Raw genomic sequence first — 16,466 nt, 5'->3', positions numbered from 1 at the left:
AGGCTGGTCTTGCACTCGCACCCTCCTGCCTCAGCCACCCGAGTGCTTGGATTACAGGTGTGCACCACCACGCCTGGCAAGACTGTCCACTTTCATGGTAATCCTCTGAATCTTTTTCTTTCTTTTTTTTGTTTTTGGTATCGGGAATCCAACTCAGGACCTTGCACTTGCCAGTCAGGCACTTGTGCCCCTGTGCTATATCCCCGGCCCCATACTTCTGATATAATCAAATCCTTCAATATTTTGCTTATTGGCTATGTTGTTGATCTTTTGTTAGGAAATTCTTCCCCATCCGTAGGACACTAAGCAACTTTTCTAACATTATTTTCTACTATCTTTATTTTTTTGCCTCTCATATTTAGATCTTTACTTTTTTCTCCAAAAAGTAAGCCAGTTTTCACAAAACCATCTCTCAATAGCTCTGCCTTTCATCATGGATTTATGCAACAAGTTTCTTCTATTTTTGTACTAGGCTATCATGGATATCATATAATTTATGTAAATCTCCTTTTGCAGCCTTACGGATGATTTTTCATCTTTGCCTTGACAAACTTAAAACAGACTGCATAACACAATTCATTTGTAGGTGTATATAGTTAGCTATTTTCTTTGGTGTTTTATTTTCAGTTGTATGTTCTAACTGGTTTGTTGATAATGTGGAAAAATGCAATTGATTTTCATAACTTGTCCTAGAACCTGTCAAATTTGCTAAATTTTCCTACTAGTTCTGCAGTTTATTTTCTCCTCTCCAATCTTTCTATCACTATTTTTTTCCTTTTCTAGTTTTATTGTTTTATTTTGGTTTTTGTTGGTCTTTTAAGACAGAGTCTCACGATGTAGCCCCGGCTGGCCTCAGACTTAACATGATCTTCCTGCCTCATACTTTTATATCCCGAAGTGCTGGGATTACAGGCATGTGCCAACATGTCCTTTTCTAGTTTTGGAATTGAAGTGATAATCAAACTAATAAAAAGAGTTTGGCCCACTTTCATACTTTTTAATGTTGTGGAAAAAAATGTAATTATTACCAGTTGCCAGGAGTTAGTGGTAGTGGAGAGTAGAGTGCATGTGGTTCTAAAGATTTAACGTGACTTTTGTGGTGATAGAGTTGTTCCTTTGTGTTTGGTTGTTTGTTGGCAGTACTGGGGATTGAACTTGGGGCCTTCACGCTGAACTACATCCCTACCTCTTTTTATTTTTTACTTGAGGCAAATTCTGGCTAAATTGCCATGGCTACACTTAAACTTGTGATCCTCCTGCCTCAAGCCTGTGTGTGCTGAGATTAAAGGCGTGCACTACCACATCAGGCATGCTTCTACGTCTCAAATGGCATTGGCTTACACAAATCTACACACACACTATCATAACATAGAACCATAGATGCAGATTGTACAATGTCATTTTACAAATATTGCACTATAATAATGTTAGACATCAGTGGGAAAATTAGATGAAGATACATGGGACCCCTCCTGTTCTGCGTTTTTGTAGATTCTGTATTTGTCTATTTGCCATCCATGCATCACAGGGTCAATTGTGTCAACAAAATTTTCTTATTTTCTGTGTTCTGATGCTCTGATGTAACTTGCTGAATGGGGAAAGACTCAGCCGGGCAATTTTTAGAAAGGGCATGGTCTCAGCCTAGGAGCATTCCTTTGATAAGCAAATGAAACAATTCAAACCCCACAGCCCCAGCCATCTCCTTGATCAAACTCTCATACACCACACCAATATTCCTCTGCTCTACATCATGCCAGGGCCAGATGCCAGACAACAAGAAACCACCCTCGTTACCCAGAGCCCACCAGCATTACCCTAATTAGCCAGCGCTAAACTGCTTACCTTGGTCTGCCTTGCTTTCTCCATAGAAACCTCAGGACAGTGAGGGGCTCATACTTTTCCCTTGATCCTCTGCCTCCTGCCCAGGCCTGCACATCCCTGGGTGGCCCTGGGTGGCATGGCTTGTCCCTTCCTCACAGAAAACGAGGTTATAAAAGTCTCCTTTCTTGTTTTGTTTGTTTCTTTGTTTGTTGTGCATTTTGGTTTTTTGAGACAGGGTCTTACTGTCTAGTTTAGGCCAGCTTTGAACTCACTGTAGCCCAGGCTGGCCTCAAACTCACAGCAATCCTCCTGCCTCGAAACTTCCCAAGTGCTGGGATAACAGGCATGCGCCACCATGCCCAGTGAAAGATGTAAAGTTAAACAACCACCATGCCCCACTCAAAAATCTCCTTTCAATGGCATCTACATCTCCATGTGCTTAGTCACCCCCACAAATTAGATTTCCTTGGAGACAAGTGATATACCTCCAAACTGTTTTTGCATCCACCTATAAATCAATAACTATTTTATTTATTTTTCCTGGTACCAGTAATCAAACTCAGGACCTCCTGCTTGCCAGGCAGGCATGATTCTGCTGAGCTATATTCCCAGCCTCTAATAACTATTTTAAAATAAAGTTTTATAAAAATAAAGCAAATTGGGCAGATTTCATGCTTTTGAAGTTTCCTGGAATAAGTGGAATTGTTCCAGATTACAAAAGGGTAGAACTCAAGTGTTCAAACCACTGGTTTTTACTTTAATGAGAAAAAGGAAGGTCTTTAACTACTACATGAGTTTATACTTAATAGTCTTCAATTTTTCTATTTATTTTTGAACATATTTTTAAAATATTTTTTCACAACTATATCCATTTTGTTTTGGTTTCCAAAACCAAGATGTCTTAGTTACATTTTCTCACTGCTGAAACAAAATACCTGACACCCAAAGTTAAAGGAGGAAAGGTTTATATTGCTCACAGTTTGTAGAGGTTTCAGTCCATAGTTGGCTGGCTCCAAGGCAGGGTGGCATGGCAGGGGACAAACAGTCCGTGGCAAAGCAGAGACGGCAGAAGGCAGCAAGCCACAAGCAAGCCATATGGCAGCTTCTTTCTGTCCCTTTACATTCTATCTAGACTACCAGCCCAGCAGGTAACACTCACACCCAGAACTATGCCAAACCAACCAGTGGACTGATTTAGTAATCACACAACTTTAATCCCAGCATCATACATTCCAGATCCAGCCACCTTCAAAAAACCCCACCTAGGATCGCATGAGGCTTTGGGGAGATATCTAGACACAAGCCATAACAGCCTTTGCTGTACCTATATGTGCTTCTATTTTTTCACTTTTTACTTCTTATTTGTGTCTTCTCTCATTTGTTTTGCTAATCTTCATTCTCGCCTGAAGTCTCCCTAACAATCAACTTTCAATTTTGCTAATCCTGATTTTCTTTAACATGTTCTTCTGTTTTGTTTTCCATTGTTTTCTATCCTGCTTTATTATGTCCTTATTGTTTCCTTGAGATTGATCTGTCTCTCTTTTTAAATCCATTGACTTGAGTGCTACCACAAGTGTTTTCAAGCTTTCTTGCTTCCTGTCACATATTGGACAGGAAATTCCCTCTAAACCTTGCTTTACCTGTACTGCTCGTGCTTTCATTGTCATTCAGCTCTAATTCTGTGTATATTTATTTTTGCTTTTCCAGTATCCCCTTTGGAACACAAAGCTTGTATGGTAATATGATACTCAGTTTCCATATGTATAAGCTTCTGCCTTTTGATTCCTTGTGATTTTGAAGTCTGGTGTCCATCTGATTGCCTTTCCCTCTGGAGGGTTTTAGAATTTCCTCTTTGCATTTAATGTTCTTCTTTTCAGCCTGTCCTCACAGGTACATACTCTGGTGTAAATTTTCTTTACTTGACTTGGTATTCTGTAAACACTTTCAATCTGATATCTTTTGTCTTTCGTTAATTCCAGAGAACGTGTGGTCATTATTTGTTCAAATAGATTCTTCCTTTTGTTTTCACTCTTCTATTTCCCCTTCTGTTTCCTATTATCCAGGCATGGCACTTTAGTCTCTATGTCTAGTGTTTGTTTTTAACTGTCTCTTTACCCTTCCCTGCTATATTCGAGAACACACACAACTTCTGCCTCACCAAGTTTTCCTGACTTCTGTTCATCTTACAATGTATTCTATCTACTGCATTTTATCTCAACTGTAATATCTGCATCATCTTTAATATTTAATAGTTGCTCTACACTTTTTACTATTGCTTGTTCATGCTTGTTTTACTAATATGCTCCCTTATTTCTTTGATTACATTTATTATGCTTGTTTTAATTTGCTGATGACCCATCTCCTTCTGCATTTCCGCTTCACAGAGTACCCATTTTACTCAACTGGTCACCATACCTTTGTCTGTTTGCCTCTTAGCGTTAGTGTCATGGCCGTGCACTCTTCTTCCCTGTCTGGCGCATTGTTCTGAGGGAAGTGTAGGAGCCCTGACCCAGGGTGCGCCCCTTCTTCAGGGAGAAAGCCCAGCCCCACACGATCATGGGTAACCCTATTTGCTGCTCTTCTGGGCAGCTCGCTGAGGCAGGATTTTCTCTCAAATAATTTGAAAGAAATGGCACCAAGAAGACAGTCTCCTAACACGATGACCCAACAGCCCTGAGGGCAGAGGGCAAAAGGACAAATAGTTGGACGTTCGATACCCAAGGACACCAGTCCACCCTCAGTGCTTGGGGGCTGGGTCTTGGCCCTGAAGGGGGCGCCTCTGCCTGGTGCTGCCCTGCTGTGGGAGTGGATTTCTTTCCCAGTGGCAATGGGGGCCTGTGGTTTCCAAGACCAGCTGGCATTGGGATCACACAGATTGCTGGGCCCCACCCCAAAGTTTCTAATTCAGTCACTCAGGGATGGGCTGCGAATTTGTATTTCACCAAGTTCTCAAGTGATGCTGCTGTTGTTCTGGAGACCACATTTTGAGGACGGCTGTGTAGACGGTGACACATGCAGGCAGTCACACCCGTGTGTACACGCATACACACTTGCACAGGTACACAGGCACACAGACTCCAGGTCACAGCCTGCAGGACACCACAGGCTTCTCACAGGCCTGGCATCATTTTCCCCACGGATGCTTCTCTTTTATCTACTGACTCCAGGATAATTTTAACAAAAGAAAATAGTTTGGGAAAGGGAAAGTAGCTCAGGCTAGTTCATTATTTTTTCAATAGTTTCTTTCTTGTGAGACCTGATTTGTCATTATTTGTACTTATTCCATCCAAACTTATCACATCCAATATTTCATCAATACTGTGAATGAGAGTTAGCTTTAAGGACAAGATAAGCCATGTGAAGTTGGAGTTTCCTTGAAGCTTCTTGTACAAACATTCCTCATTTAATGACTGAATTCTGGCCTTGCAATGCAGTCAGTAGGTGGATTGGTCGCTAAATGAGGACTTGTATATAATATGTACATAACAATATTCAGAACAAAAAAAGTACAAAAAAAACTCCAACTTGATGACCTTGCTTTTATTTGCATAGCTCTTACACGCAGTACTGTAATGTATAACAGAACATAAAACCACAGTACAAACTATACAATCAGCAAAATTACAGTACTGTACAAACAAGGTGTATTGTACAAAGCAAAACACATTGAAGGTCCATAAACAAGATGAACGGAACTGTGCAAAAGGAAAAGGCAGGTGGGAAGTCTGAACAGCACACCCTGGTTGTAAGTCTGAACAGTCGTTAAAGAGGTAGGTCATTTAAACAAGGAATGTTCGTACATGATCCATTTGACCTCTTTTCCTTAAATTTATGTGGCAAGACAGATGCTGCCAGAACTCAGCCAGATCTACACACTGTGACAGCTAGCATACGAGGCCTAGATATGCTGGGCTTGATTTTAAGCACTTTCTGTGCCCTGTCTCACTTACCCCTCGCATAACTGTGAGATTACAAGATACGTAACCATTTTCATTCCCATTTTGAGTCACGTTAAGAAGTGGAAGGGCAAAGGAGAAAACTGAGGCCCAGGGTACACAACAATGTAAACCTACATCTTCATTGTTTAGATGTTGGTTCTTTTTTCCTCCTATCCTTTATATCATGAGTCTACTACCTCTCTCTAAGTGTAGCAAGAATCAGAGCTGCACAGCCAAACTCCTGGTAAAGATCAGAACTGGGTATTCAAACCCTGTTGACCTGTACCCACAGCCTCTTACCCTATAAAATAGATCAAAAGGCCCTTCTTTGACTTATCAGTCTGGTAGACAGGCCTTACTCATAACTAAAGATGATGATAAAGATTCCTTAAAGGGGCTGGGGATTTAGCTCAGCGGCAAAAGCGCCTGCCTGGCAAGCGCAAGGTCGCGAGTTCAGATCCCAGTACCGGAGAAAAACCAAAAAAAAAAGATTCCTTAAAGTGGGCAGAGAGAAAACCCCAAAGATAGTTTGTTAAAACTGACCAGCTCCTCTTGGCATGTGTCTGAGTTTACCCTCACCAGCACGATTACGTTCCTAAAATTCAAACTGAGAGAGCTGCCTTTTGCTCACAAGTATGATTTTTTTTAAGTCCTACATTATTTGGAAAACCTCCTGGGCATAACTGCCCAAATGTTCTCTTGGCTCTTTGCAGCCAGCAGTCTTCTAAGTTCGACGAAGTCACAAAGACTCATCACGAGCCTGCCCTCTCAGACTCTTCCAAGCACCATAAACAAAGTTAAAAGGTAAGGAGAAAACATATTTACATATTTAAAATTTAAAGAATTGGGGCTGGGGATTTAGCTCAGTGGCACAGTGCCTGTCTGGCAAGCGCAAGGTCGCGAGTTCGATTCCTCGTACCAGAAAAAAAATAAATAAATAAATAAATAAATAAATACAATTTAAAGAATTGCATTCAGACATATATTGAACACTTACAAATCAATCATTTTTTTTAAAGTTAATGAAACTGACTTAAAAGCCACAAAAAATACAAACAAGAAACTCTTGAAAAGAGAAGCCAGAGGATAAATAAATAAAATACAGCTGTCCTGGCCCACAAGTAAACAACAATTACACACCACAGTTCCATACCCATCTGATGAGTTAAAATTTAGAAAGTTGATGCAGTTAAGTGTAGGTAAGAATAGGAAGAGATGGTTCTCTCAGTTTGGCTTCCTGGAAGCCATTCTCCTTCCTCACATAGCAAGTAGGTTTTCCTTGGGAGAATTATTACTCCTCAGCAGTGTGAAATCTTGATAAAAAGACAGCTTCATTCTGGAAGCTGTCAGTTTCCCTGAAGCAGCTGCTTCCAACCTGCCTTCCCTCTCACTATGACATGAGGTCAACCCTCTCCCAGAATTTGAATGGTGTGAGACAAGGCCCAGTGCCTAGCACGGTCACCAACTGCCTGGTGCTGGCCCACCGCGAGGCTGCAGAATGGCTGCTGGCAGGGAGACTCTCCAAGCCTGACCAGCCCAGAGACCTCTGGCCCTTCTCCACCCTGTGGTCTGCCCCATAGCCTGCCAATAGCTCCCCTTTAAATCGAAGTTGCCAGAGTTGGTATCTGTGGTTTAACAAGCAGCCCTCCCTGTTGTGCCCAGTACTCAAAAATTCAGTACCCTCAGAATCTGCCCCAGCGAAACATACAGGTACCCACACTGCAAGATGCTCATAATAGAAACGTTTGTAATGGCCAAAAAATAGGACAGCCTATTACGTTGAAACATATGAAAAAACCTCTTTTTTTTTTTTTTTGAGACAGGGTCTCGATATATAGTTCAGGCTGGCCTTGAACTCACTATATAACCCAGGCTAGCCTTGAACTCATAACAGCCTGCTTGCCTCAGCCTCCTGAGTGCTAGAATTACAGCCATATACCATCACACCCAGTTGAAAATAACATTTTACAGATCAAAACTAGTTTAACATCAGCAATTTCAAATAGCTCAACCTTACAGTAACATGAGGCTTTCATATTTCATAATACTGCGCAAAGACAAAGAGAGGACAAACCTTACCATGTGGGGGAAACAAGTTCATGAATAATGAATGTACAATATAAAACTATGTCTTTCTAGTAAATGAATATATGCAAAAAGTAAAGAGAAAGCTCTTGGACGTTCTAGTAAATCCACACCTCTTTGACAACAATTGTTATCCAGGAACGGAACTAGTATTTGAATGACAGTAAAAAGGTCTTGAGATTTGTCTTTACTGTTCAGATTCCTTTACGGTGTGGCTGGATTTGTGTATCATTTATATGTAAAAAATAGAAACAAAAAATGTAACGTATTTTCTAAACCCTTCAATGGCACAGTGTCACCGAGAGTAGGTGTCGGCACAGGACAGCTCTGCGGCTTTTGTTAGTAAGGTTGTGTGGAAGACAGGCACGCACATTTGTTTTCTTATTGCCCCAGCTGCTTTTGCACAAATGGCCCAGCAGTTACACCAGTGACTGCAGAGAAAAACCCTGCAGACCTCTTACTTAGAGCTATGGTTCTCAGCCATCCTGAGTGTTAGACTCACCTGGGATTCCGCCCGCCCCAATACTGGGGAACAAACCCAGAGCCTTCTCACTAAGGTACAATCCCAGCTCTTTTCATTTTTTATTTTGAGGCAGGGTCTCACTAAGTCAGTAAGTTCCCCAGGCGGGGCTCAAATTTGTGATCTTCCTGCCTCAGCCTTCCAGAGTATTGGGATTAAAGCTCTGTGCTCACAAAAGATAACTGGTCAAGGGTGGGGCTTGGGCATTATTTTCCAGGTGATTTTCATGTGCTTCCAGGTTTGACCTTCTGGATTTATTCCAGACTCATGAGCACTTCTGAAGAGGCCCTTCATGCCCTGACCTTCCCTCCAGGCACCCTCCCCATCCCCACTCCCCAATTCCTCTGCTTGCTCATCAGGACACAGCAAGGTGGCACTTGTCTGTCTTTCTGCCTGGGTCTTCCCTCCTCCAGTCTGCTGGCAGTGCTGCCTCATCCTTAAGTGTGGGTAGGAGGATGGTCTCCCCCAGGAAAGCCCAGACTCGCTCAGTGCTGCACACTGAAAGGTATGTCGCTCTGTCCTGTCTGCGTCCCGTGAAGACGGGGTCGGGCACACCACATCTTAGTTACTGTACTTTCTCAGAGGAGTTTGGTGAACACCAGCTGAGTTGAGTTAAACTATGAGGAAATTAGTTCAAATGCCCTACATCCAGTTTCACAAAGTATTTGAAGCCTGTGTCAGAACAAGACAACCACTGGATGTGTTTATTATAAACAGTCCAGTAATTTTCAAGTTAGCTTTCAGGTCACTGACTGGGTATTCCAAACTCCACAGCCTAAAGCTGAAGGTTCTGGGATTGTAACAGTTGAAGAAGACAGAGACAAAGAAGTTGTCAAGCTTGACTTTCTCCTTGGATAAAACTCTGGAGGGCACTTGTAGAAAAGTATCCAGTTCATCTTTTAAGAAGATTAAATTCTATTTCTCTTTCCAAACAGTATTTTGCTTCGAAAACTGGTTGCACTTATGACTTTCTTACTGAGCTCATTTTGTGTGCTACACAAATTTGCAAATTGCATTTACTTCTGTCTGATTATGAGCCCCAAGACAAGCTGCCCGTCTCCAGCCTCATCCCCAATTATTTCCTGCCAAGCACAGAAGAGAGGCAGGGCATGAGCACCGTCCAAATCCAAGTGCACTGCGATTGTCACGGTGGGGCGATAGAATGAACTCATGACGAATCGCACCTGCCACTCCACATCGCACAGCCGTTGTTCCAAGTCTTCATTTTCCAAAGATGAAAAGCAACTTGTTTTAATTTTGCGTGGCTAATTGACAGACAAATCTATCTAACACAGTGGCAGTAATATGTGGATATTAAAAAGTGTAGTTGATTAATTTCTGGGTTTGAATGGAGAAAAAACCTTGGTCAACTGTCTTAAATGTGAAAATGTGATTGTGATGGGCTATGGCTCGGTGGTAGAGTGCTTGCCTAGCACGCAGAGGGGCATGCATTTGAGCCCCAGCTCTGGCGGGGGAGGGGGGAATATGAAGGATGTACATTATGAAGTTAAAGACAGAAAAAGCGGGGCTAGGGATTTAGCTCAGCGGCACAGCACCTGCCTAGCAAGAGTGAGGTCATGAGTTCGATTCCCGGTACCAGAAAAAAAACAAAACAGAAAAAAAAAACAACAAAAAACAAAGACAGAAGAAGCTATTGCAGTGCTAGGGCCAGAAACAAAGCCAGAAAGAAATTATCAATTTTACTCATTAACAGCAAATATTAATTAAGTACCTACAAGATTTTGTTTTGTTCTACTGGAGATTTTTTAAAACTAGAATTGGATAATTCTTGCTGTGTTGTTGATGCTTCACGACACACACATGGTAAATTCTGACACTCTGGTGCCAGAGATCTCCTGGGGATGACAGAGAGGGCCGAACATGCTCTTAATTTCATTTCCAATATTCTGAAGCAGGCTCTTTGCAGTGAGCTCTGTGTCTGCTCAACTGTTAGTCTTAGACTCACAGAAAAAAGTAGTGTTTGTACCTGTTTTCTGTAGCGACTATAAAAGATTTCTGCAAACTTGATGACTTAAAAAAACTGTTTTCTTGCAGTTCCAGAGGCCAGAAGTCCAACAGCTGTCTGTCACTGAGACAAAATCAGATGTCAGCAGGGCTGCGCTCCTTCTGGAGGCTCAAGGGGACAATTTGTTCTTTGCTGCTTCTCCCTTCTAGTGGCTGCTGTCCTCCTTGGCTTGCGGCCACACGGGTCTCTGTGGTCACATCACCTTCTGTGTTGGCATGTGGGCCGCATTTCCTTCTGCCTCGCTCTTTTAAAGGCACATCTGGTTGCACTTGAGGCCCACTTGGATAATCATATCATTTTAAGATCCTTACTCAAAGACGCTGTTTCCATATCAAGTGAAATAAACAGAATCCAGAAATTAGGACCCATTAGATATCTTTTGGGAGGGTGTCTGTGGCAACAACATGAATGTTTGATATCCAGCAAACCCAGAAATGTCCATGGAGTGTACCACATCGCCCTCTCTCTAATATTAGATTTCCTTGGTCTCTGCATCTTTTGTTTCCCAAGGTCCAGACCAGGGGAGGTCAGAACAGTCCTGTCAGGCTGACAGCTGGCTGGGAAAAGAGGTCATGTGTCCAGAGACTGAAATCAAGTAGATGATCCATCTACTACTGGTGACAGAAAACAAAGGCGAGGGCAGGGACCAGTGACTGGTACCCACCCATGCGTTGTCTACATGCCAACTGCCTCCTCTGCCCAGTGTCAGTTGTGGGCCTTGGATTCCAAGAGGAGGTGAAACAGAGAGGCAGCACATAATGTCATCTCTGCAGGAGAGAAAAGCTGAAGTCAGAGAGGAGTGCTCAGAGCCTGAAGTGTGGCATCCTGACCACACTTGGACTCAGAGAGTTGATCCAGGCACACGAAGGGTTAACAAAGTTTGAGAGCGAAATGGCTTGGGGGAGGATTTCAAGGATGTTATGAGCTGAGAAAAAACAGGAAATGAAAAGCTTTGCAGGCAGCTTGGGAACGGTGGCTGGCCTTCCTCCCCCTCCTTCTGTCTAGAGGAATCAAGTGCAAGAATCACGTGAAACCAGGATGCCACACTGGGCCGAGCAGAATTAGAATTCCGTGTGCGCAGCTGCGCCTTCAAAGCCCTGCTGCAGGCGGCGTCAGGAATGGGTCACCTTGGCTTCTGAGAAAGGGTTCTATGCAGATCTGCCACATCTCAGAGAAGATGAGGCCCAGGCCCTCCACAAGGCCAGCTGGATTATTTTTTCACATCCCAGATAATAGGGCATGCATTTAATTCTAAAAAGTATATTGGAGAGGCCACTGCACTCTATGTTCATTTCTATATTAATTTTCCAGAGCTGTACTAACTGAACTCCATAAACTGGTGACTTAAAAACAATAGAAATTTATTCTTTCTGTTCTGGAGACCAGAAGTCTGAAATCAAGGGGTTGGCGGGGTGGCCCTTCTGGAGGTTGTGGGCGTGAGTCTGTTCCCTGCCTCTCTCCTGGCTCCTGCTGCCTGCTCCTTGGCTTTCCCTTGCTTGCAGATGCAGCTCTCCCGTCTCCGCCTACATGGCTCTGTGGCAGTCTGCCTGTGTGTCTCGTCTGTGTCCAGACTTCCCTCCCTGAAGGACACTGACAGATCACTGGATTAGGGCCTGCCCTAAGCTAGTAGCACCTCATCTTAATTTGATTGCCCGCAAAGGCCCAAGTAAGGTCACATCCGCAGGATTAATCCAAAGGATTAAGGTTCCAACATATCTTTCTGAGGACAAGTCAACCCACAACACTGTCCAAGTGGGTAGTATTAAAGTTGCACTGCTGTAAGGACATATGGCACACGCGTTAGCTCTCTAGGGGCACCATGAAGAAATGCCACACGCGGGGGGCCTTCAACCTGGGAACTCACTGCCTCACAGACCTGGAGGCCGTCGTGTCTAAGAACAGACTGCAGCCTGTGCTGCTTTCTTCTCGGGCCCTTCTCCTTGTTCCAGATGGCTGCCTCATTGCTGCATGTGTCCTCACATGGTCCTGGAAGTGGGTCTGTGTCCTAATCTCCTCTTTTATAAGGGCAGCTGTCGTCCTTTCAACTTATCTACTGGTGTCTATCTGTCTGTCTGTCTGTCTACCTACCTGTTATGCTAGAGACTGAACCCCAGGCCTTTGCATTAAACTACATCCCCAGCCCCTTCTTTTACTTTTTATTTTGAGACAGGGTCTCACTAAATCGCTAAATTGCCCGGGCTGGGCTCAATCCTCCCAGCATGCTGGGGTTACAGGTACATACCACCAGACCCAGCTTCACTGTCTCTTTAAAGATCCTATCTCCAAATGCTGAGACACTGGTGTTAAGACTTCTGAATTTGGAAGGAACACAATTCAGTCCACAACACACATATAATACAAATACTAAGGAAATCTCCAAGAATCTTTATATGTAAATAGTCAATTGATTCTCACAAAATACTTTTGCTGGGTGTGTGTGTGTGTGTGTGTGCGTGTGTGTGTGCGCTTGTGTGCTGGCCAGGCTCTTTTATCTATAGTCAATCTGTGGTTTCAACATGAATGTTGGTATTTCTGTTCACCTTAATGAATACTACTAATGTGATATAAGAAAGGTGTATGGTAAAACTGCAAACATTGGTCCATAATATAAGAAACAGTCACAGTGAGTCAGATGACAGTTTGAATACTGTAAAATATTTCCTCATGTTTTTTGTGGCATTGACAGTGTGATGCCTACTGCTATTATACACCTTTGTTCAATTTGCATATTTCACAGTGTCTGCAGTTCCTTAAATCTAAACAGTTGACCAAACAATAAACGCCACTTGCAGCGATTGCAAGACACTGACTCCACTGCTGACCTCTAAGTCCCTCTGCACTGCTCCCAACTTTGGAGCTCAAAGGCCAAGCACGATAGTACAGCAGCAGTTCCCACCATCTGCAAGCAATAGGTGTCAATAGCTTCAAGAGCACAGGCTGTAGTGGGCTGGGGAGATAGCTCAGGGCTGCACAGTGACAAGGGGTATTTGGTAAGAGCCCAAGATCCTAGAAAGGGGCAAAAATCAAAGCTCACAGGGACATTTGGCCGATTTTTATTCCTGTTAGGTTGGTAAGTAATTGTTAGAAAACAAATAGAGAATGGAGGAAGATAGACATGGAGCCTCGTTCCTAAACTTCCCTGTACTCTTTAGCCCATCCTACCCATGCAGACCGAGTCTCTAAAGATCCATCTCTCCCCTGTTCTGCATGACCCTGCTTCCTGCCTGCAAGGCCAAGCATCTCTGTGTGAAGTTCAAGGAGCCTCATTCCTCGGTCCTTATTCCTCGGGTTTCTGCCTGTTTTCTGCAGCCTGTAAGGGTTATCATCTCTGTGCTTTGGGTTGGGGATGGCATTTTAAAACAGTAATCATGTAATAATATATTAGACAGACATAAAGAATAATATGATCACCTATATTCCCATCACTCACAGCAGAACCCGAGCAATCCCTTGAACTCTAGTGTGACCACAGCTGCTCCCCCACCTTCCCTAAAGCTGTCCCCTGACTGAACTTAAAGGTTATTATTCTCAGGCTATTTTTTCCTTTAGTACTGGGGATTCAACCCAGGCCCTTTTCACTGAGCTATATCTCCGGCCCTTTTTAATTTTTTTATTTTGAGACAGGGTCTCACTAAGTTGTCCAGTTGATCTCAAACTTGCCATCTTCCTGCCTCAGCCTCACAGAGTACTAGGATCACAGGTGTGCATTATCACTACACCCGGCCCTCAGGCATTTCTTAACGTTTGGACCACATCCATTTAGCAAATAGCCACCCTTAATTTGCATTGGCTTAAATTTAGCTGCTGTATATAATCTCCCGCAACTTTTTTCTTCTTCATAATATAACTCTGTTCGACCACTCATTATTGATATTTTTTGGCTGCCAGGTTTGATTTTGTTTTTTTGTTTCTTTTGTTGTTGCTTATTTTCAGCAAAGATCAGAGGTACAGGCTCAAGAATCAGATTACACTGGCTCAAAACCCATCTCTACCACTTTGCGCAAGATCTTTCACATCTCTGTGGCTGGGTTTTCTCATTTATAAAATAGATGATAACAGCCCTTCCCACCTCCCAAAAGAGGAGCTTCGGGACTAAGAGAATCAACTCATGTGCGGGGCTCAGAAGGGTGCCTCCTGGTCCAAGGACTTACTGCTGACTCTTGGTTTTCCATGCCGACTGCCAGGAAAACCGTGCTGAGAACCAAAGTCAAAAACACACGCTGTGCTCAAAGATCTCAGGCAAAATGTCAAAGCGGCAGTGCCAAGTATTTTCTGGCATATTAGAATGAATATCGGTTCAGACATCTACAGATAGATGTATTTATCTATTAAAATAAGTTAATAATCCTCTCCCCGTTATATAAGTCATTCAATTCTTTCTTGAGCTATTTATCTTGAGAATTTTTTGTTTGCTAAGAAAGGAGATTTCCTATTTTCATGCTCCTGCAGTACGTGCAACACGGTTTGTGGGTGACTGCAGTAACTTGTAGGGCAAATAGTGTGAGCTGGCCTCTGACTAACCATGACAATATGTGCCACCACCTCGTCTCCAGAAATCCCAGCCAGCATCACACCTTCTGCAGTCTCCTGGCCAGCTTATTTGGCCTGCTTTTGTCACAATATTCCCTATCAATATCACCAAGTGTTGTAGCAAAACACAACTAATTCCAAAATGGGACTTGAAGAAAATGGCTCTTGAATTAATTGGATTTATATTTTACCACCATTTCATTAACTATCAGAGCATCTGATCCAGGGTAGAAAAGCAACTGCTTCAAATCAGATGCTATTTTGAATTTAGATCAAAACGTTTATCTTTATGGCATATATTATGCCACTAGGTGTTTTTCAATAAAAAATACAGTAGTCCTGCATTCTAAGTGGAAATTGCTAGGTTAGTTTACCTAGTTTTGGGATAGAGAGTTGCTACATGTTTCCTTGTTAATGGTTTTCACTAACAACAGTAATAATGAATCATTTTCCTGAAGAAGAAGTTACTCCCCTGGGGGTGGGGGGTTGGTGTCCCTTTCTGACAGGAAACATGTATTCCTTCAGTTGTGAGAATGACTTTGGGAAACATTTTTTTAAAAATTGCAAGAGCTAGGCTTGATGGCATACACCTGTCATCCCAGCACTTGGGAAGCTGAGGCAGGTGGATCACCATGTGTTTGAGGCTAGGCTGGGCTAAGTTAGAACCAGTCTCAAAAGTCAAACAAACAAAAAATTGCAGTTACCTGAAATCCATACATATCACATGCAAAGCGGGTTGGCTACAATCTCCCTTCTAGCCTGAGCCAGGGTCTTTACCAACATACTCCTCAGAATTTACTATTATGCGTGTAATGGACAAGACTTTCTCCCTGAATAATAAAGCAACTTACTATCAAAAGCAGACTAAATGTCTAGAAAAAAAATACACCAAGATATGTCATGGTGACAAGGAGATGTTATCAACTTCAACGATAAACAGCATGGCACAATCTGAACAATGCTGAAGAGGTTAGTCCTCAGGAGACCCCTCTGGCTAGACTGACCACAGAGCTTTCTGCAATGAAAATCCTCCCCCAACCCCACTCCTAGAGCAATTTGTAAGCTGAGGATCATCTTCTCTCCCCTATTCAGTGCTGCATTTTAATTCTCACAAGTTTGTCAAGAATGCTTCTAGCACAAACATCAGACTGCCCTGTTCACCTATCCCACGGGCTAGGGAAGCCTACTTACTTCTCAGGGCGTATTCTTTGGGCTCCACTGAATTCAGATCAGAAAGGAATTCATCAGTATCTTGCATGCACTTGAGAGAAATATTTCTTGCAGGAAAAACAAATGGTAATTGAAAAGAAAGAAGGCAAAAGAGTAAAGTGGAGACCACCATTATCTCTCAACCCTTCAGGGTGAGCCTCCCTCCTTAAAGAACCTTCTATTTATGAACCACTTGTCACTAACGTGTTGGGGTAAATGTGACATTGCTCGTTCCTTAATGAGCAGAGAGACAAGCCATGTTTCCTCAGCCACCTGCAAAGCGGCAGAGATGAACAAACCATGGAAACCAATTTATACACAACTCGCTATTGTTGAG

The 16,466-nt window shown here is 42.9% G+C and overlaps 1 protein-coding gene across 1 annotated transcript in view; it reads right to left on the bottom strand.

The window, feature by feature from the left end:
* The window catches only part of LOC102005869 (nose resistant to fluoxetine protein 6-like), a 57,405-nt gene extending 41,143 nt beyond the window's left edge, over positions 1 to 16,262 (bottom strand). The window contains exon 1 of the mRNA XM_005373174.2: positions 16,112 to 16,262. Coding sequence (XP_005373231.1) covers positions 16,112 to 16,262 — 151 coding nt within the window. The remainder of the gene's footprint in view (positions 1 to 16,111) is intronic.
* Between the last annotated feature and the right edge of the window lie 204 nt (positions 16,263 to 16,466).

This window comes from Chinchilla lanigera, unplaced genomic scaffold, assembly GCF_000276665.1.
Source record: "Chinchilla lanigera isolate Chin_1 unplaced genomic scaffold, ChiLan1.0 scaffold00001, whole genome shotgun sequence".
Lineage (NCBI taxonomy): Eukaryota > Metazoa > Chordata > Mammalia > Rodentia > Chinchillidae > Chinchilla > Chinchilla lanigera.
This window is presented reverse-complemented; position numbering and strand designations above follow the sequence as displayed.